This window comes from Tinamus guttatus, unplaced genomic scaffold, assembly GCF_059628265.1.
Source record: "Tinamus guttatus ecotype Peru unplaced genomic scaffold, ASM5962826v1 Tinamus_guttatus_pri_ptg000549l, whole genome shotgun sequence".
Classification (NCBI taxonomy): Eukaryota; Metazoa; Chordata; class Aves; order Tinamiformes; family Tinamidae; genus Tinamus; species Tinamus guttatus.
Genome location: NW_028289083.1, coordinates 180,349 through 206,454, shown reverse-complemented (window position 1 = coordinate 206,454; position 26,106 = coordinate 180,349). Strand labels below are relative to the sequence as shown.

Genomic DNA, 26,106 nt, shown 5'->3' with positions numbered 1-26,106 from the left:
CCTTGCCCACTCATCATTCCTAATTCAGATTACACTCGGAAGAGCACAGAAGTCATGTCTTGAATTTTAAGCATGAGAATAATAAGGAGAGATTATTCATTTCTTAAATGAGATAAGATGCATTCCTCTGGGGTGCATTCAAAAATTAAGGAGGGGTTTAAGCAGACAAACTTCCTCTCTAATGCCTAAAGGAAATCTATTTATTTATTTGATACGGAGACAGTACTGTGGCTAGTTTTTCTCAACATCATCTAAATCACAGCCTTATGAATTTTTCCTGTGATCTCAACCAGAGGGCCTTCTCAGGTTTAACCGGTAAGGGAAAAGGCCTTAGACTAAATCTTCATTCCAACATATGAACACCTAAAATCATAAATTTATAATGTTGTTATAGGTCAGACATAATTTATGAGATGCTGGTAATGAGATGCTTCAATGGTAATTAAGAGACTGGCCTTAGACACGACAGGTAACAAAATTAAATAAACCCTTTATTTTCTTCCCACTATGTGGAAGGTTCCCTTTTCAAAAGACTCCACTGGCTTAACAACTTACAAAAAGCATTACAATTAGACCTCAGCACAGTTTGTACATACCTTTATATATACAAACACTCACACACACACACATATACACACACATTCCTATATATATATATATATTACTTTTAAAGCAGTCAATGTTGGCCTGACCCTCTTCCGGGGAGATAATCTCAGGTTTCAGGAGATTGCTGTTTTTTCACCATACATTCTAAAATCTTATTTAGGTAATTTCTAAATTTATAATAAGTCCTTGATTAATGAAATCATATTTTACATTAAAATTTATGAGTCATTATGCTCTCACAATATATACCAGAAGGATTCTCTTGAGCCTTTTCCAAAGCAAAGTCTAATCACTGATAAGACCAATTTAAATCAAAATTGCCTGTAGTCATTCAAGTTTCCTTTGTAGTTCCTGGGAGAGTAATTTTCTTAACCCAGGTGTTCTGGTGATATTCCAGATATGCAATACTCTGCTTATATAACCACCTGCCTATTTCACCCTTATCATTTCAATTTCAAATACGTACCTATGTTTGTTAGCTAAAATAGTATGCACAGTTACCACACACTGTGGAAAGCTCCTCAAGACTTTTGCTATAGCAATAAGATACATAAATTTGCTACTATCTAATCTGCTATCTAATCTGTTGAGAATGACAAAAAAGCAGCACCTTAAGTATGATATAACCTTAAGTAAGAGAATTATTTAAGGCCAAATAGAATTTAGCTTTGATCTAGAGGAAGACTTATTTACTCAGAAACACCAGAGGAGAATGGCAGTCAAAGGTAATCATAGCTGACAATATGGAAAAACAAAATGAATATGCATCTCTGCTCTGAAAATGTTTGTTGTGACATGCAATCAGTAAATAAATAGCTAAATTTTCTGATCAGAAAGGAAAAATTATTGTGAAGATTCTTCTGTGACATGTAAATGCCAAATGCTTAGTTCAGACACACAGGTTTCCCTTTGGCACTCCCATATTTCTCATTCAACTTGATAAGAATTTCTGTACCACGCCAATTTTGCACAGGATTTCTAGAGCACAGAATATGACCCAAAACACACATGTGAAAGAATCCACAAACACTATATGAGACATAGGACCAAGCTGAAACTAAGCTTTCCTAAAGGCATAACATTTTTCAAGCTTACTAACTAGTCCCTTTAATTATTTACCTTTCTCTCACTCTACAGCATAGATCTAGCTAAACTGTACAGACTCTTCATTCTGTCACCTTCCATCAAACTCAAGGAAAAAATGCAGAAGTTTTCACTCGACTTACCAAAACAAAAACTAGAAAACCAAGGCTGTAATAAGAATTCCAGGAACAGTAACAAGTAGTTTTAAATAATCTTCAGTAATTAAAACAGTTCTGTTCTCTAAACTACTTTATGAACTACTTTAGTATTCAAAACACACATCTACTAACATATCGACATTCTGGGGAAAAAAGAAAAAGATACCATCTTTATAAACCTTTAAAAAAAAAAAAAAAAAAAAAAAAACAGAAGTGCTTTCCTCAAAGCTTTCACTTTTGGACTCATCAGAATTTAAAAAGTTGACTGAAGCAGTAGATGTTCAATACAGGGCAATTATGTCTACAACACACACGGAGATTATTACAACGGAAATAAAATGCATTGTCAATTAGTCAAAAGAGACTAATATTCACTGTCAGACTTGCAGTCATCACTCTGGCACAGAATTTCATAAATATCAAGGCTACACTAGTACGAACCCCCACACCACTATGCTGGCAATAACACTAGAGCACTATATCAGAATCTATATCCATGAATTTACAACGAAAATTAAAATACCCCATTTAGGTGCAAACTGACCTTTGAATTTGTGCAATGTATTTTATTCCTGAATTCTCCAGTTTCTGATTTGTAAAACTGGAATAATATCTATCATAAGGAACCTGCTAGAGTTTCATTCAATAATGCTGGTAAGGATCTTCAGGCTCCTAAGGGATACTGTTATTCTCAGCAAACACACTACAGTCAGCAAAACTAGACAATCACATCTCTAGGGACAGAGAGTTGTCACAAATTATACTTTTTAACAGTTCTCCAATTCTGAAATCTCTCTTAAGAGAGATACAAACCTACGCACATAAGTCCAGTCAGCTACAGAGATATCACTGTCCATAAACTTACCATTCAATTCAGCGACAGAATAAAAGTAAAAAAAAAAAAAAAAAAAAGGGAAAAAAATACAAAACACACAGAAGAAAAGATCTACAACTATAGGGCAGGGGTGCGAGGATCGGGGGGTTGGAAATTACAGCATGTCTAAGTTACTGCAGGAAGGAAGGACAATTTCCTATCTAGCCCACAGCTGGTTCCAATTCTATTACTGTTTCGATTACTAATTCTCCCATGCCACCCATAAATTACCTTCAAAACATTCAACATTTAAGCTGTGTTCTAGCAACACAATTTTATGTAATGTGACATGAGAATAAATTGCTAAGTGACTTTATGCATCTGGATATAGGGAAAGATACATGTACATTGTACACACGTGAGGTCCATGGTCAGAAAATAAGCACCTTCATTCATGCTCTGCTCTAGTATATTCCTTTAACCAAATCAGTCTTCTCAAAAGAAAATTAAAAAGTAATAAGAGTATATAGTTAGTTGATTTATCTAACACAGTTAAAACTACGGCAATAACACCAACAGCATAATACTTTTTTAAAATTTTCACTGCAAGTACAAAGCACGAGATGACACCCAATCCAAACTGCTTGCTCTTGACTTTAAACAGAAAACCAATCATTTTAAAAAGACATGTCCAAGACTTAGAAAACATGCTTTATATTATAAGCCAGTATACCAAAAATACCATGGAGCCTCTGAAGATTCCATAAGACCGCAATCAAACCTGGCAAGATGTATGATTACAGAGCCATTAATTTCTACATAGCAACTAAACAAATATTATTCATTTTTGCTTGGTTATGATTTGTACAAAAACACAGTAATGATCCTAAACAGATTTTCTACTGGAAAGATGTCCACATGTCAAACCCAATGCTTGTGTAGTCATTCCAAAAGGAATATGAGGTATGAAGAGTACAGAAGCAACATTCTTCACATTTCAACCCAGACTAAGGTAAAGATCTGGACAACACAGTTTTAGCTGCATGCATGAAAAAGGCAGCAAATATTCAAAAATGTCATTCCTTACTGACTTATTAAACATTATATTAAGCCTCTGTATATATTTCTCACTCTATGACTGTTAAAAATATAAAATTAGATATGTCTAATGAACTCTTCCCTAATTATTTGATAGACTTTTTGGTGTGCTTCACGAGGAGCTGCTGCAACTCCTTCATACTACCTGAAGATCACTTGAGTTAACTTGTTTCCTTGACGTGTACTAACCTAAAATTAAAAATTGGCACAAAGCAAATTAAGTCACTATTATCCTTGTACACAGTATTGTTAATCCAGCAAAAATTGATTAATAACAGCATACATCTCCAACTTGGACAGTATAGACAGTTAACATTATTTGTTATGCACATTCATGCAATGTGGAGATATTAACTTCTGATGTTCACATTAATCTCTATCCCTTTATTTGAGGGTCAAGAGAAAAGGAGAATAGTCCTAGGAATAAGAAAGTCCAGATAACAGTCCCTGTGACATATTTGGCGAGATTTTCAGTAACACATTGCCTGTGTTCACATGTCTGATAAAAATGCCTCATCTTGCAGATGTTAGGTTGATACATTAATAAACACGACAAGATAATTAATGTGTTTGAGCTGCTTAGATTCTTCCATTTTCTGTAAGAAAAACTACTAATAAATGAAATTTTTAACATCCCATACTTTGAAATTCTCTAAGGTTCTCATGAGATGTTTACAAAACAGAGTAGAAAAACAAGAGAACCACATTTGTTAATAACAACAATAATAAAGAACTCTGTGCCTAATAGTCATAATATGAGTGAAATTATGCATTTGTAGAGAACAGAGATTTGTGTTATTTTTTATCTCTCTGTTGACCAACTTTGGTGAAGTTACTGGGGAAAGCACGATTCCTTAACTGCTGTTTCCAATAACACTCCAGAAGTTCTTCCCCAGTAACAAACAAGTGCTCAAGTATAGGTACCACCTCCTATTCTATTGAAAGAGAAATGAAAATATAAAATAAGGCAAAAATGAGCATGGAGAAGAAGTAGAAAACATATAAACACATAAAAAACTGCCGTGACGAGAAGGAATAAACGACCTACAAATCCTCCAAATCAAATGTAGCCCAAGAACTTTTTCTCTCTCTTCTAACCTGCCACTTCCAAATTCTGTTACAGACGTTTTCCAGACAACTGAGAAGGAAGTCAAAGCAAGGATTCCCAGTAGCACAGTTAGCAGGGCTTGGGCAGAATTTAGCTCCCAATTTAGAGATTTGTTCTGTAAGCTTGGATCCTTCTCATTAACCTTGTGTTTGACATGGCCCTTTGACAGGTGGTCCATGAAGTGATATGGCTTAGTTCTGTAACCAATGCTGTCTCACCTAACACCTCCTGATGCCCTAGGCTTGACTGTTTTCTAGGGCTCTTTAATAATTCACATTTCACTTCTTGGGGGCCACATGAAACCTGCAGTAGATTGGCCTCCAAAATCAACTGCTTTACACTGAACTTTCAATGTCATTACTCTGTTAAAGTGCAAGAGGATACAGATCATTTTGCAACCAAGCACAAAAAGAAAAGTGTCTTCAAGTTTAGCTTACCTTCCATGGACAACCTTAGAGATTCGTCACATTTAAAGCACTCAACATCCTCACTATTTCTGGCTACCATAGGTAGCAACCAGCTTGAGATACCAAAATCCATGTCAGAGTAGAGAATGATAGCATCCCCTTATCTTCAATCTCCTCGCACTTTTATAGATAGGGAGAAGCTCCTCCCAGTTCACTTTATTAGCTGAAGTCTCCCTTTGCAAACCCTTCTGTTTTTTTCAGTCACTAATACGCACAGCAACCTATTACAGTGGGAAAACCCTGATACTAATTGCAACCTGCTCTTACCTTTGAAACACTTTCCCAAGGAATTTTAGTGTATGGTAAAAATAAGAAACTAGAGAAAGCGAAAGAACCTGGCATTTAAAGTACAACCAACAGGTTCAACACAAAGGTGTACAAAGATGTTCTAAAAATCACAATAAACTTCTACGCATTCCTAAATTCTCAGTCACTATGATACTGAACAATTCCAAGGGTGTGAGGGAACAACCTAGAAAGACTGAGTAAATGCATATAAACAGATTTTTGCAACTGATTGTGAGTATCAAGAGCTTAGAAGTATCTCTTAACACTGACAGGCATGAGGCAGACAGACACCGCGCTGTCCGCATTTTGCACAATAAAGGGTGTAGGAGATTTCTGGCTAAGAAAATTGCATTTTTCTGTAAGCTTTAGATATTTGCTCTTAGAGAATCATTAAGTTCAAACTATAGGTCTCTTTGTAAAATTTCACTTAAACACCCTGATAACTCCCAGGGAATATTATAAACTGTGTGCAGTTTACTTAATCTACCCTAATGGACAAAGGACCTGAGATGACCCCCTTAGAACTTGAAATCATGACAAGTTATATGTGAAGCCTGATGCTTAGAGAGCAAACCCTTCTCATTTCAACAGTGCCAGACAGAGACCACTGCCAGTGTGCAACAACAGAAACAGAGGCTCAGACACTGTCTAATCAGGTGTGGCCGTGCAACGATTTCAAACTAAATGTGGGTTGTTTTCTTTTATGAGATGAGCAGTCACAAGTTAAAGATAATATCTATATCTAACTCCATATATATTTAAATCTCTATATTTTAAACACAAATACACACCTAAAAATGTTTTACTCTAACATCATATCATCCCACAGGCCCTTGGCTTTCAAGAATTATTTCCTGACATAAAATCCCTAAAGCTTCAAGTTATCTTTCTCATACAGTCTCAGTGCCTCAGTCACTCTTAACTTATTTCTAGCAGCAAAAATTGTTAGAAACTTGCAAGCACAGCTTTGAAGTCAAACAGTTATTATAGGAAGTTCTCACACTCAATTTAGGTCTGAAGGAGAACCAATTTCATATATGATTACACCAGAGAAAATGCTACCTGAAGACACTTGCTTGCCTAGGTATAAGTCACGGAGGAATATTTTATCATAATGTTATAAAGGTTAGAAAACAGGAAGAGTCAAAGTCAGATCCGGAAAAGAAAAAAATATATATATATGTATATATATGTGTATGCATATATATGTGTGTGCATATATAATGTGTATACACACACACTCAAACAAGTATATTAGACTCATATAATTTTAGACTCATAATTTTCTGCCACCACATTTTCCTTTTTTCTCCCTCCATACTTTTCAGAGTAATATTGCACCTTTTACAATCTCTTGTGACATTTTCCTTCCCTCACTAACAGTGAAGGATTCATGCTCAGTTCTTACCCCACTACTTTTCTTTCTATGGCTGTGTTCCCATGCTACCAATTCCTAATGGCCTGTCCAACCCTGTATTATCTAACTGCAGGCTTTGATCCATGATGAAACGCACTATGGAAGGTCTGTTTTCATAGAATATCATTACAATACTTAAAGATGCAGATAAACACAAAAGAAATTTCTTAATCAGCTATAAAAGCTGGGTAATTTCTATGATTTTCTGCTACCAAAACAAACACGGTTACACAGTCCATCGCAAGTTCCACCCCCCGTCCCCCCCCCGAAAGTATCAGGCAGGACTGCACCTTCCATGAGTTCCTACATTTTGAGACAACTCCCAAGAGGCAAACACAAAATTACATCAGACTACACACAGTTAAACTACAGCTGAAGACTATTACCTGATAGGAGAGAATTGGTCTTCAGAACTACCATTTGATTTGAACAGATGCTTCCTAAAATAGCATTATGAAGAGCCTGGTTATAATTAGAAAGTGACATCCTACTTGGGATATCAATATTTTTGCTAAAAAATGACTACTGCTCATTTTGCACTTAAACACAAATTGCAGATTCTTAGTTAGGCTATAAGACGTAGCAGACTAAATGAGAAGGCCAAAAGGTGGCTTACTGTGTTTTCTCTATTATTTATGCTCTAATTGAGGAACAACTGAATGGACCTGCCCTGAAAATTGCACTTTTAAAATGTAGAAGCTTCCTTATTATTCCATTACTTATGGACTTGCATTAATAATAATTTAAAAATATTTGATATAAAAAGACTATTTAAAAAAAAAAAAAAAAAAACACTTTCAGAAAGGAAAAAGTTCTGACCTGGGATCCCCAGGGAGAAGGATACTAGCAGGAAGGGAACATGGAGGAATGACAGGTACACAAGGTGCTACAAGGCACCTTAGGAGGAAGCATCTGTTACCGCAGAAACCAGGACTGTAGCAGAAGAAAGCAAAAAAAATAAAGAGAGAAACCAGAAAACAACTCCCATCAGTGGCCCTTACTCAGGGGCAGCTTACTTAAAGAAAGCATCAACTCTCTCAAAAAAGAGACTTTAAAAAAAAAACACAAAAAAGTCACTATATCATTGGAAGAATATAGAAACCCATGTCAAAATTTTACAGACATATTCTACAGAGTTTACATATTCTACAAGGTTTACTCTGTCATCATTATTTCTAAGATTTCATCCTGGATGTCACACACATCTTCTGATGTCAGTCATAATATTATCATATGTTTCTATGCAGCCCAACATGCCACCCACAGCACCCAAACGCTGCACATCCATGCACAAAATCTACACCAATCGGGGAAAATCTAAGCAAGAGCAGACCTAGGGAGATACAAGAACAGATAACAGATACAAGAACAGAACAGCAACTAGCAGGAAGTTTCCCTAGAATTTCAACTTTCTGTAGAATTTTTATTTTTAATTGAGAAGGACTCTGTAGCATTATCAACTTGATTTTAAAAGAGTCTTAACAAGGAACAGAACACTCAAAGATCAGGACTTAAAACGTCAGAACAAGACGACAAGAGGGTATTTTCTTTAAAAGCGATTCAGTACAATGTCACAGTGGTCTTATAAAATGGATATAAGCAATTTGTAGACAGTAGGATGATTAAGATAGTTATTTTTGCTTTTGAATTTCCATTCCTGATATTTATTTTTGGTAGCAAAACAATTAGTCCATTTAAAGAAGGAATGCCACTGAGAAATATGCTTATTCTTATATTTAAGTCAACAAGTACACTTTCATGATGACCTTTACTTTGCAAGAGACATGCACTCACAGTTTACACTAGAAAAGGTTAGGAATGTGGTAGCACTGAAAGCCAGCTGCTCCCTGCAGATGTGGTCATGGCCCAACATGCGAGTCTGCTTTCTTTGCAAGGAAGAGACACCCTTGTACCAGGTGGGGCAGAAAATGGCAGATAAATGTCAATGAACCAGCTGATGCACAAAATCTGAATGGACATTACTGACTTGGGAAGGAAACAGTAACTATTCTATGAGCTATTATTCTTCTTACCCCAGTTCATATTTTAAGTTAAGCCTAGAAATTTCTTGATAGCTCATAACGTAGAGTTGTTTATCTTAACTACAAGTCTGAAAGATAACACTCAATTCTAAAATTCAAAAAGACTGAAGTTTAAGTTGATTTAAGTGACTTATTTGTTGGCATTCAGGTGTAGTTCAAAAGTTTAGGACTCAAATAGATGTTCCCCCTTCTGTGTATAATTTCCACCTCCCGCAAAAAACAAGTAAAAGACATGAAGAATGAGAGTTCACCTTTTCGGAAGACCTAGATATTCATCTTGAAATCTAATGCTGACATCATGTGCTTTTTATATTTATCTGTCTGCATCTGCCATCATATTTATGGATTCTGTCTATTTTTAAATGTAATTTGATCTTTTTTTTTCCCCTAATCTAACCCCTTCAATCCTGTCAACTCAGTCTTTTTTTACAAAGACCAAAAACAAACTTTATGCTTACAAAAGTGTTTAGTACAACCATACTACTTCCAAGCAACAGATATTTACTCTACCTACAGTAAATATAAAGGCAGGATTCAAAATTGGCCCAGAGGCAAAGGCACAATAACATTCAGAAAGTGACATTCGTTTTTGTTAACTGTCACTTTGAGACAATGACTAACAGCAAAACAAGTAGGCAATCTCTGCCTATATTAAGATAGTTGCCAGCAGAGAAAAGCCAAATGATTTTATCTTTCATATTAACTATCTGTACTGGAAATTGTTATTTTCTGTATATAAACTGGTATTATCACCAAAAACTGCAGTCTTTCATGACTCTCATTTTTTGTATATGAAAAAGGCAAGAACAATCACCATTTCACACTGAAGTCTCAATGAAGGTCTAAGTCCTGCAATTAACTTTAAGCAATGAGACATGCAGTAATCAGGCTGTGACAGATGTGCACTACTTGCAGCTCGCTCTCTCTATGGTGCTTGCCATTTGTGCCTGCCAGTGCTTCATTTGTTCTGAGTTCTGGAGATTGAGCCTCATCACTGTTGCTGATGACCCAGGAAGTAAACAGAGAATAAATCCTAGCCACCTGCAGAAGGGTTTCCCCCATGGTGCTATTATTATTATAATTATTGCACCGAGTAAGATGCAATCCATGGGCCTGCTCCAGCCCACCATAAGAAACCACACAGCAAGCAACCCACACAACTTACTAAGAATCCCAAGAGCCCTACCGATGACCCAGAGTGTCACATCATAACTAAAAAAGTATCTGCCATGTGATCAACACAAAGTCTGCAAGACCTACATTCTTGGTCTGACAGACTAACTATACTTTGACCATGGGAAAGATGTTTCTTATATATGAGGGAAGGACTAAAGAATGGAGTACTCCAGTATGTGAAAGTTCCATCTCAAGCAAGGCACCTTCCATGCTTCATTTAATAAAATGAAATAAAAAGAAAACAAGTCAGAGATGGGAATGGTCCATTAAAAGTTCAGTTCATTTTCCCACTCCATGTAAAGAGATTAACTGTTGCACAAATCCTGCATGATCTGCCTGATTCCGATCCATCCTCCAACAAACCTTCATTATTTAAAAAAAGGAAAAGCTATATAAATAACAAACACTGTCTAAGATTTCACATTTTAAATAGCAGATGGAAAAAAAAAAGATTTTTTCCCCCAAATTCTTCTGTTTGTGGTCTTAAGTCCTATAGTTTTCTGTACTTCAAGCATAGGAAGATACCAGCTAATAAAGGCAAATATTAATGGTCATAGCTCCTATACGTGGCCACAGCTCCAAGATATTGTAGTCCTAAAAAACATTGTCATCTCTTTTTGATATTCGAATTACTCTACAAATATACCCACTATACAGCCAGTGATAGGGAAATATCACATGTATTATGATGTTAGTGAAATAATATTCTTAAACAGAAAAACAGAAAAGAGTAACAAGCCCAGCTGCCTAGAGTTTCCATGCAAACAATCCACACATAAGCAAGGACTCTGGTTTTTGCTTTGGTTTCAGAATAATTTTTTGAATGAATTAACTACATATTTTAACTCTTGAAAACTTTTTTCTGTAACAGAAGTTTTGGTCTGGCAAAGACCAAATATGACCTATCATATCTAATAGGACCAATGGGACCAAGTGTCCTGCAAAAGGGCCACTTCTTTATTACTATTATTATTTTTATTTATTTTTTTTAAGCGGACCGAGTCCAACTCTCGTTTGAAAACTGGTGCTTCACCACACAAGGACATACAAGTACTCAAAGCAGTGAACTACATGTATCTGATTAAAACTTTTCCAAGGATCATTTATTCTGCAAACTGCTTTTGGTGAGTAAATAGTAAGTGCTATTTAATTTCTAAGCTGGTTATTAAAGCGGGTTGCAGAAAGAGTGCAAGACAAACAGCACAGTTCTAGAACGACGGTGCTGCACAGGAGATGTTCTAAGGGCCCCTAGTGCACACTGAGGAAAGAAGGATGTGTTGCAGAGAGGAGTATTAATGGCACTGGGCATAAAAATGGAAGTCACTAATAATCTCTTTCCTGCGTTCTGTTTGCATTTTCTGTCTCATCAATAGCGTAAAAGAAAGCGTACAAGGCTGGTACCTCACTGAATATATACATACCTATATATATATACACACATGTATATATATACACACATGTATATGTGTGTATATATATACATAAAAATAAACACTCAATATACATAAGCTCAGTCCCACTTACAAATTTAGAAGTCCACGGATTTGGATATCCAGTCCCATTGAACTTAACACAGCTACATATATGGAAAATGATTTAATAATCCAAACTTAGATATGAAGCTAAGCTTCATAAGACAGCTACTTATTAACAAATTGCATTAAGCTCCACTTAAAAAAAATAAGTTTTTTTTTTTTTAAAAAAGCCTTTCTTCCTATTGCATGGAGGCTCCTGTCTCCCTCCCCCCCTCCCTGCCCCCGCCTGTTTTTATTTTTATTTTTGGAAGGGAAAGTTATGTAATATATCTTTTGCTTTTTTTTCTCCTGGAAGGGAAGGTTATGTAATTTAACATATTTCCATGAAAGTAATGATAGGAAAGTGATTTTTGGTTTACAAAATATCTTAATTAAAAACTAAATACTATCTCTAACTAGCCTGACTTTAAATTACATTATGGTCCTCACATAAATAGATGTAAGAGCTTAAAGACTTCTCTTTCCGTTTCCTACTTCTATTTTATTCCTAATTAAGTAGATACTCATTTCAAAAAGTTCTTCTACAAAAGCAATGAATATAAAACACATTGATAATTTTCAAAGTTAACAAAATAACTCTAGCAGAATAAAGGAATAAAAAAGTTACTTAAACCATCAATTATACTCACATTTAAAAAACCTCAGATTTGTAGATGATTAATAAAAATTCGTAGTGTTATGATTCTTTTGTCCCTTTGGTAAAAGTATGTCTTGATTTATGAAAGGAAATAAAAAATAGCAAAATCCCATAAATGTTATATGAACGTTTATCAGTCCTCAGTTACCATGATGCAAGCTGAATAAACATTTATAAATACTAGACAAAGTGATAGGTATTAGAAAAGGCAGCAAAATGTTACGCGAGATATTAATTCATTGAAAATCATTACATATCAAAACATAAAAGAAGATAACTAAGAGTAAAATAAGTTCTGAATGATTGCTCTGTGATCTGGATAGTGTTAGCATCAAGTACGTAAAATCCCTGTATACTGCTAAGTGCCCACCTGCAAGTAGGAGATGCCATTGCAGCAGTTGTAAAGTGTGACATGTGGTAGTCTCACCTTCATAAAAATCTAAAGCCATCTCTTAAACAAACAGCAGACATTCCAAGAGTCAACAAAATTGCTCTCCAAGGATACCACTGCAGTAGCATGCAGGTCCAGCAGTTTAACATAAATCATTTGTTAATCGAAAATCCTATGAAAACTTGTTTTGGAAAGGAAGTGTAACTACATGTCACTTACACTCCTCCTTCATACACAGGCCTTCAAAATTACTTAATCATAAATATTACAAATACTTGTTATCCTTCATGTTTATTTTCTGTTTATTTTCTGTTTATTTCGTTCAAGCAAAAGTTCTATACACCTGTACTTACTACTCTGTTTAGAGGATGGACAAGTTTTTCAGAAACAATACAGTCATGTTAGATGCACAGAAAATCTAATAAATGAAGTCCGGTCCCTTCATCTCCAACTTGGCTTCACCTTAGTAAACCTTAGTTTAGTAAAGTCTGCAAATCTTTTTAAATTCATACGCAAAATGATCAGCAACCACAACAACAAGTAAACAACAATGGCATTAATGACATATAACCCATAATGACTTGTTCAAAATTGAATGTAAAGGAAAAAAAAATCTTGATTTTTACAAAAGAAACACTGTCAAGACCCCAAAACATATTACACATTGATTCTACAAATGCATTTTTCCTCCTGACCATTTGGGAAGGTAATAAAAGAGGAAGTTGAAAGCAATGGTAGTTGCTACCTAGTCATTAATACGCTGGACAAAAAAAGTTCAAGAAGCATGCCTTTCTCAAAAATGCATTTTTCTGTCTCTCTTGCACTAGTACAAATTACACTGTTTAACTGTAAGCAGTTTAGATCTTTATTCAGACCCCCTAGTTCACTTTTTCTTCTTCAGACAAGGTAAAACATAACATAACCTGTTACCAGAACAGACACTCTTTCAGCCTAAAAGTAAAAACTCCATAGGATGACTTAAGTTCCCATAACATTTATTTATTTTTACAAGACCCAGATTGTTGGCGTAGCACCATAGCCAAAAGTCTAATTGGAGTAATTATAGTCTACTTAAATTTTCCCTATATTCATACATATACACACACACATATATATATCTCAGCAGGAAATGGCTTTCTTCCATTCTAAACAAAAGACTATTACTGATAGGCCTTGTTAATCCCTGCAAAAATTTCAAAGTGGCTCCAAACAATTCCAGAACTTCAGATATCTTTCTGGAAATACGCCCAAAACAGAGTACGGCCTTGGAGAGGCCCAAGGCCCTTTTTTCAGGGAGATAATTACAACATGATGAGTATCTCTTCAGTACTGCAAGAAGAAAAAAAAGCAATTGATTCCAAGAGGAGTCAACTGTAAGCAAGTTCTATAAGAAGTCTTACAAACTCACCTGGCAAATACGTCTACCTACCAGCTCAATGCTTGCTGCTTTAGGGGAGGAAAAAGAGCATCACAAGGTGCTACACTACACACTGTTAAATATTTTAGCACAGTTATCTTGTCTAGACAAGTGACTATTCCCAAAGACACACACTCTTATTAGAACTGTGTTTCAACAGGTGTTACTTCTTACCTTGAAAAATTCACTATGTCCTAGACTGAAAAGTGTCCACCCACCAAATCCTGACATGACTGTTTTGGCTTGTCTCCTGTGTCCCTCCACACAATCTTTATTTTGATTGCAGAAGCACCCAGTTTGCACCCATAAGCTTTTTGCTCAAGGAAACAAAAGCAGACAAGAAGCCCAACATAACCTGTACCTCACCCAAGCCTCTGAAAAATTCAAAATTTAGCATAAGAAATATTGCCCTTAATATGACTCTGCCCTCTAAAACACAAGATCTGCTCCTGTTAATACCTGTTTGGAAAGAGAGAAATATTTTTCTCAAGTTTCCAGCAAAGGCACTTTTAGAGGTGAAACCAACATGCAAAGCTTCCAGCATAGGACACACTCTGCTTGGTCCTGCTCCCCATCAACATATGACCAGGTGAAAAAGCGGCACTGACAATCCTGCCAAGCTTTCTATTCCACTAGGAGAAAAACACCACAAAAAAAAAAAAAAAAGCTGACCACACTTCAAATAGGCAACTCCATGTCTCATCTTACTTATGTTGCCAATTAACACACATCACATAAAAAGAAAATCCTAAGAGGAATGTGTCAGAGACCAACTGTACATAATGTACTAAAGGAATCTTATAAAACATTTATATATGTATTTACAAGCCTATATTGTGCTTTGTTAAAAGCTATCATGATGGCATAAATGGAGGGAAATAATACAGCCATTTAATCTAAGCATTTATGAAATATCACTACCACCAATACTAACGTTGAATATAACCACACACGTTACCACAGCTAATGTGAAGGTGGGAATTTATAAAATGAGCTTCTGTAAATTTACAGTAAAAAGTCAGGCCAGATTTCATACATATGATTCAATTCATAACTTTATATTCATTATGGTTTATACACCGACGTCTGCAAATTACTTAAGTGTATAACACTTAAAAATCAACAGTGCTGATTCAAAACATTTCAAGGCAAAGTATTCACCAATTAACAGCTATTATTAATTTTTCTATAAAAACACCAATAAAAGTATGAAAAAAATAAATCCAAGGCAACAACTACTAGTTAATATTCCCATCTGATGATTATTCAAAACACACACAATGCAAGTGGGACAGCTCTGGGTCATCCCCAGGCTCAAAAAGACACATACATCCTCTAGCAACTAATTTTGATAAATAATGCTAATTAGGGTCTTATTTAAGAAAACAAAACAAAAATGAACAGGCAGCAGGGGCAAAACAATGTTTCTCCACTAAAAACCATACCTACCTAAGGACAGGTATGATAAACAGTGGCAAACTACTTGGGTGAAGCCAGTCTTGAGACTGGAGAACTGCAATTCCTGCAACTACTTTAAAAAAAACAATCTTTCAGTCAAGAATAAAAATGTGTGTTTTAAATAAGTTTCATCAGCATAAAAGTATGATAACAAAAGACGGACAGCCTTATAATCCATCTCAAAATAAAAAAAACGACTAAGGAAATATACATTGGAGCTTTTCATCTCTCCTCTCCCACTTCTGCCCCCACACAAACCAAGCACAGCCCAATGTACAATTGGGAAAAAAGAATTAGAGAGGGAGGTCTCATAACATCAACACCTGCTTTTCGGGGGGACTCACAGGATCTTACTGTGATCACCAATCGATCAACAGGAAATCAGGACAGCACAGCTGCTTCCTAAGTTCCTTTGCAGCAAAGAGCAGGACTGAGGTCACGAGCAGCAGAAAGGGGAGGATCTAGACCCCAAAAGGCCTCTGGCATCCAGGCTGACACAACATCTCTCCAGTTATAAATTAACTGTTTAGACTGAAAACCCACAAGTCTCATATTTCTGCCGCTCTGCTTATTCTCAACCAAATCTATTTTAGACTGTTTTGTAACTATTGTCTTAAGTTCAGACAAACCTAAATCACACCAGTCTGCACATTACCTTGCTGTCTGACTAACTTTTTATTATAGGACTTTTAACTTCGGCTCCCAGTTAAGTACAGTTTTTTGAGTGCGTTGTAGCATTATTCAAACACATAAAACAGTACAGAACATCTATACCTTAATGTTGCTAGCATTAAGTGACTAGTAAGAAACACTGAAAAAACGTGTTGAATTAAATCAGCTGTTTCTGCACATTGTTTTCTCTTTAGCATTTTTAAGAAATTTACAGAACTAAAGCAAGGTGCCCACCACCCTTTAAAGATAGAAAATGAAAATAAGTCATTTTCAGTGCTCAGAATCATAAATCTCAACTATCAATGCAGTCTTTTCCATATGATATTTCTAGTATAATTCATTTTAGAGATTTCAAAACACAAATCCTTAGGAAGGTGCAGTCATCTTTGATGAAGGGCACCAGAAAACAGGTATACAGCACACTGTAATAGAGGGATTAAAAAAGAACAGATATTTCTTATTTCATTGTTGATAACCCACTCTTCATTCATAAGCTACCTCTGCATTTGAAAGCCTTATCCTGTGCTGTAGAACAAACCTTTAAAAAGATTCAGTTTTGACATATAAGATTTTATGCACCTTTCCATGATTTCTCAATTATTAAATAATGCTGTTTTCCCACACTATCATGCTGCCTAAATAACTGCTTAACATTTAATTACATTTTCCTAAAAGACCTAATTTATTCCATAATCATATACAAATGACGGAGTTGGCCACAACTTGGCACTCAGCAGCGGCTTGAGTGCGATTATGTCTAGGAATCCATAGAGACGGAGACGTCTCATCACTACGGAGACTAAAGACCTCATTATAGCACTGGCTGGAACACCAGCATATACAGGACTGCTGATTCATGTGAACCTAATGAAATTACTCTGCTTACAAAAGAGATATCAAAGAATGACAGCTTCCACTGATGATGCAATAAAACAGATTTCTAATATTTAGAGAATATTCATTATAGATTACTCAACCAATGTGGTAAAATTTTCTTTGAATTTTCCAAACAATTCTGCTACATGGCTATCACAGTATTGTTAACAGAGTTTATTATAACCCTGTTTCATCACAGTGATGACAAAGGCAAAGACTCATGGTAAAAACCACGTTGACCTGCTTAGTGAGAATTTAGTAAGATTTTTCCCCCCTGCTCTGGTACACACCAGTGTTTCCAAGGAAAACAAATAAACAGAAAAGTTATTTATTTCCACAAATACAATAATGCTTTTTTAATTTATATTTTATGGGGAAAAGTAACAGCAGACCAAGACTAGAACATATGTACTGAACAGTCTCTTGAATAAAACAAATTCATGTTATTTCAGAATTGAATTATGCAGGGTTTATATATGATGCTTTTTGCAAAATGCAGAATGCGACACCTCTACCAGATCAAGGAGACAGAGACAAAGTTCTCCAAAATTTTACTCCAGTTTTATAAAATAATTATCATCAATTTTAAGCTATTGTATTAATTCTCATTTGAGAAAGAAAACCATAACAACTTCTGGCACAAGTTATAAGAAAAAAAAATCAGGTATATATAAAGAATCATTAATATTCCAGCTATTTTGCAAGGAATCTTTTCAATAAAGTTCCCTATGAATTTCCAACATGTGCAAAACTCCCTTAATTAACATGAGAAGCAATCTAGAGACACTCAGCTTAGAAACCAGTTTAATTATAAGACCCTAACAAGAGGGCAATATATTCCAGTATGTGATACACTGATTATACCGTCTTCTTCCACAAAAAGTAACTTCCCTTGTTTTTCTTTTTTTTTTTTTTTTAAATCCTTTTTAAGGCAAATTTTGCTTATTACACTGGTACTTTCAAAACCCAGTTTGCATTTAAGAAAAGACATACACATAATTAAGAATAAAGCCTGTGTGGATCAAGGAGGAGTTACTAGAAGACACTTCTTATGCATAATTTAGTGTGATACTTTAGTGAAAATGGTGGCAAACATGAGGTTTAAGTTTGGGTTTAGTTGCAAGGTTATAACATAGCTCGAAGATTGCCTTGCTTTATTTTGGTGTAGTATACATTGGCAAACCTTTGAGCATCTATCTAGGAGACTCTTATTTTCCTGAAGTTTAAATTGCAGGACTTGATTCCCAAGCCTGGTTATTTCTCTGTGTGTAGCTTCAATATTTCAGTACTATAAGGCAGTTACAAGTTGGCAGTTACAAGCCTTAGGAATGCTGAAAACAGAACAAAAGTTTGTTTTTTCTAGGAAGAGAAATGAGGACAGCTTGGGATAGCAGTGATTTAGAGGGGCGTTCTGACAAGGCCCCAAAGAAAGAACTCCTGTGCAGAACGCATACACACTGGTTGAGACTAATCACTTCCTTACACAAAGTTACCAGTGAGTATTAGAAACTTGTTACATTTATTTTTAAAAAAGATTAAATTTACACAAAGTAACAAACACATGGCTCATACTGTTTCAAACTCTGTGTCTTGAAATTGACTGAAAACTACTCAGCCCCAAAGTGATCAAAACTAGGCATCTCCATCAGTAGCAATAAATAAGTACTTCCAAGACAGTAACTTTCACTCCGATTGTTAGACACACGCATTTTCAGATTAAAAAACAAAACTACAACAACGAAACACTCTTACTTTATTGCTCCTAATTCTGCATAATGTGCATCAAGCTAAAGTATACAAGTGAAGCTCAGATTCACATGCATGGTTTTTTTGCTATTAAAAAAATCCAGGTATTTTAAAAAGAATTTTGCATTTGTTTAATATCATTAGGGAAAAAAAAGAAATCACATGAAATCTGCATTTCAAACAGCAGGCATACACTTCACCCACAGATTCAATCATAAAAGAGCATGGTTAAAAACAAAAGTCTACCTGAAGTGTTTAAGCGTTGAAGAAGAATAAAATACTTACATTATCTTCATCCTGCATATCATCGTCATCATGATCATCATCACTGTCCTTGAACCCAGGTGGGAGAGGTGGCCCAATGAATTCTTCATCTTCCTCCTCCTCATCATCAGTATCCTCATTTTGACCTTGAGCTGAAGTTTGGGATTGCACAGAGGGGCCAGTTAACTCTTCACCTGAGCTGTCTTCACTTTCACTACAGGCTGCATCTCTGCATGGAAAAATTAAAAAGCTACTTCAAGAACATGAACACATTTTTGGCACTAGTGAATTTCTGAAAAGTAAGCAGAACTATTTAATACGTGGTCATTCAGCTCATTCAAAGTAAATCTGCTCCCTCTACTGGTATCTAACAAGAAGGTTGCATTCTACTAGAATGTCTGAAACTGGTAAGCAGAGAACTCGCAGTAACTTTAAAACATTACTTTCAAGAGTTTTTCTTAAAAAAAAAAAAAGAAAAAAGAAAAGAAAAAGCTTTGCAGTGGGCATCAGCTCTTTCTTTCAGATTCTGTGATATAATAAACTCAATAGACTTTTGCAAGACAGTCCTTTGCAAGCTTGTATTTTAGGAGCATATCTGTGATTTACAAGTAGGCAAGCTATGAAGGAGTTTAACACCAAAAAGGAAAAAAAAAAAAAACACAACTATAGCGTTTAGCTTATTACTTAAAAACAACCATAAAAACACATAAGTTCAAGAATATAATAAAACATTAGATAAAGAAGTTCAAAACTGTGTAACATGCACTGCCCAGAAGAGCTCTACACTGGCAAGTAATAGGTTATACACAAGTCATCTGTCTCGGACGAGTAAATTGAATTCTATTTTAGGAAGAAATCAAAACAACTTAAGAATAACACGGAGGAGTCCTCATACGGAACAGCGATAACAAGGGTAACAAGGACTTACATACCTAAAAGCTTGCCTAATTTTTCACATTATCGTTACTAGCCTAATGAAAGATACCTCTGTATAAAAACTTTGTTTTGCACAGTAATGACAGACATTTAAAGACCTAGGTCAAGATATACCTAATAAATCTAACTCAAAATAAGCTCCTTTACAGCAGTGGGACAATAGCCTTCTATCAAAAGGTTCCAAACACCTGAGGATGATTTGGGCAATTAGAACTCTACAACTTTTCTGACGTAAAATTAGCAGTTTTTCCATAGTATGTGCAGACTTGTCTCTGAATTGATATGCATTCCCAGACAAGCAAACCACAATTTATTTCCCCAAAGGCACACAATTTAACTTGTTTTGGAAGGGAACTAAGGATACAACACAGCTATCAGTGAGAACAGTGTAAACTCACAATTATTCAAATCCTATATTCTCACATTTCGGATCTTTGCATAGACACCACAGAACAACATGTAGCTTCCTTCCTAACTGCAGATCCTTATCCTTATCTGACAAAAGGAAGACTGAATAACAAAGCAGACACAGCAGTGTCCCCTGCAACTTTCACCCTTGTGGCTTATGGCCTCCCTGAATCTGAGGCTGTACAGAAAGAAAAACTTCCCCCAGGATTCAAAGAGGTGGAAGGAAAATAAGTTTTCTGCTTTCTCTGATTACCTGCTCGATACAAATGAGGCAAGAGGACAAAGAAAGATACATTAGTAGAGGGCACTCAGAGTGGAAATAACAAAACATATACCAAGAGCTGTACAAGTATTTGGGCATCCCCCCCCCAACAAGCTCCCTCTTTTCACATAGCACATGCTATTTTCTTTGACTTGTTCTTTTTAGACATTAACAAGAAATTCTCCTATCATGAAGCATAAATACTCTTGTACTTAGAATATTTTAACTGCTACAGTACTTAAGTATTTCTCTATAGCATTTGCATTCTAAACTAACCAGAATCAAAAACTGTTCTTCAAGTCCTTCTGCGTTGACTATGTCCTTTCTAACAACCATAAAAATCAGTACTCTTCCCCACTTTTGTGGTACCAGAGACAACAGAAGCAACAAGCACAAGTTGAAGCATATGTTCTGTCTGCATATGAAGAAAAGTTAAGTTCCACAGGAATTTAAGGAAAAATTTCTTAACAGTGAGGGTGACAGAGCACTGGAACAGGCTGCCCAGAGAGGTTGTGGAGTCTCCTTCTCTGGAGATCTTCAAAACCCGCTTGGACGCAGTCCTGTGCCACGTGCTCTAGGTGTCCCTGCGTATGCAGGGGGGTTGGACAAGATGACCTCTGGAGGTCCCTTCCGACCTTAAGCATTCTATGATTCTATGGGGCCTAGGAGGATAATTTAATGTAATTGAAAAAAAAAAAGTCACCTTTTTGGACAATAAAGAGTTCATTATTTTGTATCATCTACATCATACACAGAAGTGCTGTTAGTAAAACTTATATATTCTGTAGTCCTATATTATATACCTCAACATCAGTTTTTGGATTATCCTTTTGAATTAGGGCTGAATCACACTGGCCTGCCTGCCTCAATAGCTTCCTGTTTCAGCACTAAATTCTCACTATACACCATACAGCTTACAAGGAGATACCAAACGGTAAGCTGACATCTGCTCAGCTTACAGTTCCAACAGCTCTTCACATCATGGTCTCTCTTCTCAATGCTCATTTAAAACAAAACTTGAAAAATCATCAGAACTCTGGGGAGCTACCAGAGCCTACCTAACTCAAAATACTCCAAAATGTCTGGAGTTTTCTTCTCTCAAGTCTTTTATCTAAATAAGTAGATTTGGGACAGGCTCTGGATCACCTGGGTTCTTTCTACTTTACCATTTGGTTTAATTTATTTCTTTAATTGAAATCTCCAAATGCAGTACATCACATTTAAATTCTTCTCATCTTCCATTATTTCATCAGAAATGTATCTCAGAACACCAATGGGGAAGGGGAGTATTGTGCAGTCACCTAAGAGAAAGTCCACAGTTTGAGTTGAGAGTCAAAGAAATTTTGAAAAAGAATACTGTTCTCAAATTGAAACACAACATGGCAAAATTAACTGCCAACTACATACTGACAGTTTTAAATACTGAAACATCTTTCAGGAATCAGTATTTCCACTAAAAGACTTCAGATAACAGATAGCACGTACATTAAATGTTGCTCATGTTCTTCAGAAAAAGCAGAAGAAAAAGCAAACCCTTCAGACAAGGAAGCTGTTGAACAGAATTAATTTTTATCATATCTAAGTACCTTGGTGTTAACGTGGACTGAGCTCCGATTACATTTGAGGCTGAAGCTGGTGAATCAGGGTGCGGATATCTAAATTCTTTTTCAGCCTGGTCTTCTTTCTCTCTTTCACGTGCCTCTGAATACAAAGAGAGCAAGTAAATGACAAGTAATCAAGACCACTAGAAAATAACTAAACTTGAGGTCAGCTCAAATTGAGGTCAGTGAAAACAATTTTTCTTCATTTTCAGGCCTATATGAAATGTTTGGAAGGATACGATCAGTAAAATATTACAATATTTCTGCTGCTAATGTAACAATCACTCAGAAATACAAAACGTGTCAGGCAAAATGCAAGCACCTTTCTTACAGTCACTAGTTTGCATGGACTACCAAACATAAGGTGATAATATTATGATGCTGATATTTAAACATGCTCAACATTATACAGAATAGCAGTTAACTAGTATAACTGCTTCATAGAATTCTTGAAATTTGCATAGCAAGTGTAAATACGTAAATTTGAAACATATGGAAAATTGCCACAACTCTATTTATTTACGTGTCACTTTCTGAAAATAATCCAAATGGGACAGCACAACCAACATAAAATAGAATTTCCCATTTGAAAGTATTGGTAAAAATCTTACACAGGATGGTCAAATTGGTGCAGGAGAAGAGACACTACTATTCTATTTCTTAAAATATTCAAGTAACTTTTGTTAAGCAAGGAAAAATTACACTTTCTTATCTTTTCCCTAAACAAGAAAAGTACTTTCTTGTTTCCTCTCTCACACAGCTAGCAAACAACTGTCTCAAACTATTGGCTAAAAACTGTGTTAAGCAGTACAATGCAAAAGCATTATCTTCTGAAGAGACACACAAGCATCTGCACAATAGACAACTAAGAAACATATATTGACCTCAATTCTCCTTGGGTAGCAGAGTTAAAATCAAGAGAATATTTTAGGAAATCTGGAAACAGAATGCTCACATTGTATATACATATGTGTGTGTGCATTTGTGTGTGCATGTGTGTATATATGCATATATACACACACTTTTATATATATAAAAGTTCAAGCTATAAACTGTTTCTACACTTTCACAAGCATTGTATTATGAATGGCAAAATTTGGTTTTAAGATAAACAGTGGAATTAAATACAAAGTTTTGTCATTTTTGGAAAAAAAAAAAAAAAACACTGATCTCACAATCACCAGTACATTGTGCTTCTATTATAGCAAAGATTCTAGAATTTTCTTTTTGTTCTCAAAAATTCAAGTTCAACAAACAAAAACCAAAATTCAAAATGTAGCAATTCCAAAACCTCTGCAAAAGACTAAATGACTTGTTATGACTGTTTGTTAATCAAAAAGTCAATCATCAATCTAATAATTTGACTGTTTAGCGATGCAGCTGCTGATAGGATTTCTATCTAAACCTCAAACATGATGTAATCATCTGATCTCTCGAAAGGGAAAAATATTGCACAAGCTGAACCAGTATCAAACATGAAAAGGTCATGAACATGGGAAAATTCTTGCTGCGTTTAGATTTAAACAGTAGGAGAAAAGCACACAAATCATATTTTGGGAACCCTTATATCCATGAATTTCACGGTGACATAAAGACCACAAAAATCAACAAGCCTCCACAGAGGTCCACTCGTATGGCTCTCCATATGATTAAAACAATAAATATCATCAATGTTGACATAATCTAATTATTTTATGAAGAACAGCCGTCTCTATAATCAGTGTCTTTAAAGTCTACATTTTAGATTGGTTTATTTCTAAGGCAGTGGGGACAGAAGCAACTCAACAATGATAGTTTTGTTGATGTGTTGAGGAGCCTTCTCCATACACGCTGTACAGGGGAAGAAAAAACTGGGTATTTACATTGACAACGTAAATTCTAAAAAAAACATGGCCTTGTGTCCCAAAGACCCTCACTAGAGTGTTCCTTGGTTGGATATCAGAACCAAAGCATTTCATTTTCGCTAGTTTCCTCTCCCAAGCTGCCACCTTGAAAATTTCCATAGCTAGGGGTGAGAACAGATTTGAGGGCAGCCATGAAACCTGCTCTATGTTATAGGACACAAAAGGCATTCTCCCTTGTTTCTTCTTATTATTCTGCTTACGCAAATTTAAAGCTGTCTCCAACACGCCCTCTTCCATAAGAAATACAGATCTAACTAAAATAAGGAATGAAAAAAGTCTGTTTCCTAGCTCACCGCCCCTTCTGCGCCTTTGTTGACTAGAGCTCACATACAGCATCCTGCACATTCCCAAATACTTTTACAGTAGATGTAAACAAAAACTTGCCTACTTACTAAGCCTCAAACTGCTTCAAATTGTCTTCCTAGAGTAAACCTACTTCCCCCAAAAACACGCACACAAAAAAGGCAATATGAAGCAGTTAATGAATCTCACCCCAATATCAAATAAGAAGGCACTATCTGAAAAGCATGAGTTGGCAACGGCCACGCTACTTACCCAAGACTTTCCTGCTCCTTTCCACGGCAGTTCTTCTCGTTTGTTCAAACATGGCTTCGAGATCAAAAGTCCGAGCTTTCTTCCCTAAAAGTGGGTGGGAAAGCAGAAACGAACAGTCAAAAAACAAATAAACAAAATCAAGACCCGGAAAGTGATCCGCGACACTCTTAGGTGCCGCGCCCGCACTGCCCCGCTCCCCGCTCTGACCCTCCCGGGCCAACGGCCGTCAACGGCCGCCAACGGCCCCCCACATCCGAGGAAGGTAGAGAAAGCCGCCCGCCCGCCGGCCCGGTGCCGCCACTCGCCACGCACCAAAGCCCGAGAAGCCCATGGTGGCCGCCAGCTCCGGGTCGGGCCCCGCCAGCGCCGCCGCATCTGCAAGGGGACGAAAGGGAACGAGGTCAGCGCAGGGAGCGGGGCGGCGGCAGCAGCTGCCGCAGCCGCCGTCGCGGCCCCGGCCCCAGCGCTCACCGCCCGCCGCTCCCGGAGCCTCCATGCTGCGGCCGCCCCGGAACCACAACAGCCCCCGCACCCGGCAGGAAGCGGCGCCACGGCGGGAGGGGCGGCTCCGGTACCGCCCCCGGCCCGGCGGCAGCTCCGCCCACGCCGCGAGGAGGCCCCGCCCCGCCCGGTGCCCGTGCCCTAAGCGCGAGCTCAGCGCAGGGACGGGGCGATACCGGGCCCCGGGGCACCCACACAACCCCCCCCACCCCGGACTCCCCTTAAACCGCAGCCCGTGCCCTAAGCGTGACGGCCTGGGGACGTACGGAGCGGGCGCAGCGGCGCAAACCCAGCAGGGGCACCGCGTGCTTCTGCAGGGGACCCCGCAGCGTTTCGGGCTACCGTTACTACAAATAAGCGTGTTTTGCTGCTCTTTTTTTTCTTCTTTTTTTTTTTTTTGCACATATGCTTTAGCGTCCGCGAGGTTCGCGGCCAGGCTGCCGGCCCCGTGCGCGCAGCGCCCCCGCGGCGGGGCTGCACGAGCCGCACCCGCCGCCCCGCAGCGGACACAGGGGCCGCGGCCCGAGCTCCGTCCACGCCGCGCGGCGGCGCCGCCCAACGGCCCGCCCGCCGGAAGCGGCGGGGCGGTGGCAGGAAGTGCGTCACGCGCGCGCGCTGCCCGCCGGGATTTGGCGGGGTCCGTTAGGCGCTCCCGCCCGTCGTCCGCGCGCCGAGGCGCCGCTGCC

General features: G+C 37.3%; 1 protein-coding gene across 1 annotated transcript in view; it reads right to left on the bottom strand.

The window, feature by feature from the left end:
• The window catches only part of WDR70 (WD repeat domain 70), a 126,373-nt gene extending 100,933 nt beyond the window's left edge, over positions 1–25,440 (bottom strand). The window contains exons 1-5 of the mRNA XM_088534385.1: positions 25,391–25,440; positions 25,232–25,294; positions 24,920–25,003; positions 22,446–22,560; positions 19,275–19,482 (exon numbers count right to left, since the gene is read on the bottom strand). Coding sequence (XP_088390511.1) covers positions 19,275–19,482; positions 22,446–22,560; positions 24,920–25,003; positions 25,232–25,294; positions 25,391–25,415 — 495 coding nt within the window. The 5' untranslated portion in view covers positions 25,416–25,440. The remainder of the gene's footprint in view (positions 1–19,274; positions 19,483–22,445; positions 22,561–24,919; positions 25,004–25,231; positions 25,295–25,390) is intronic.
• Positions 25,441–26,106: the final 666 nt, after the last annotated feature.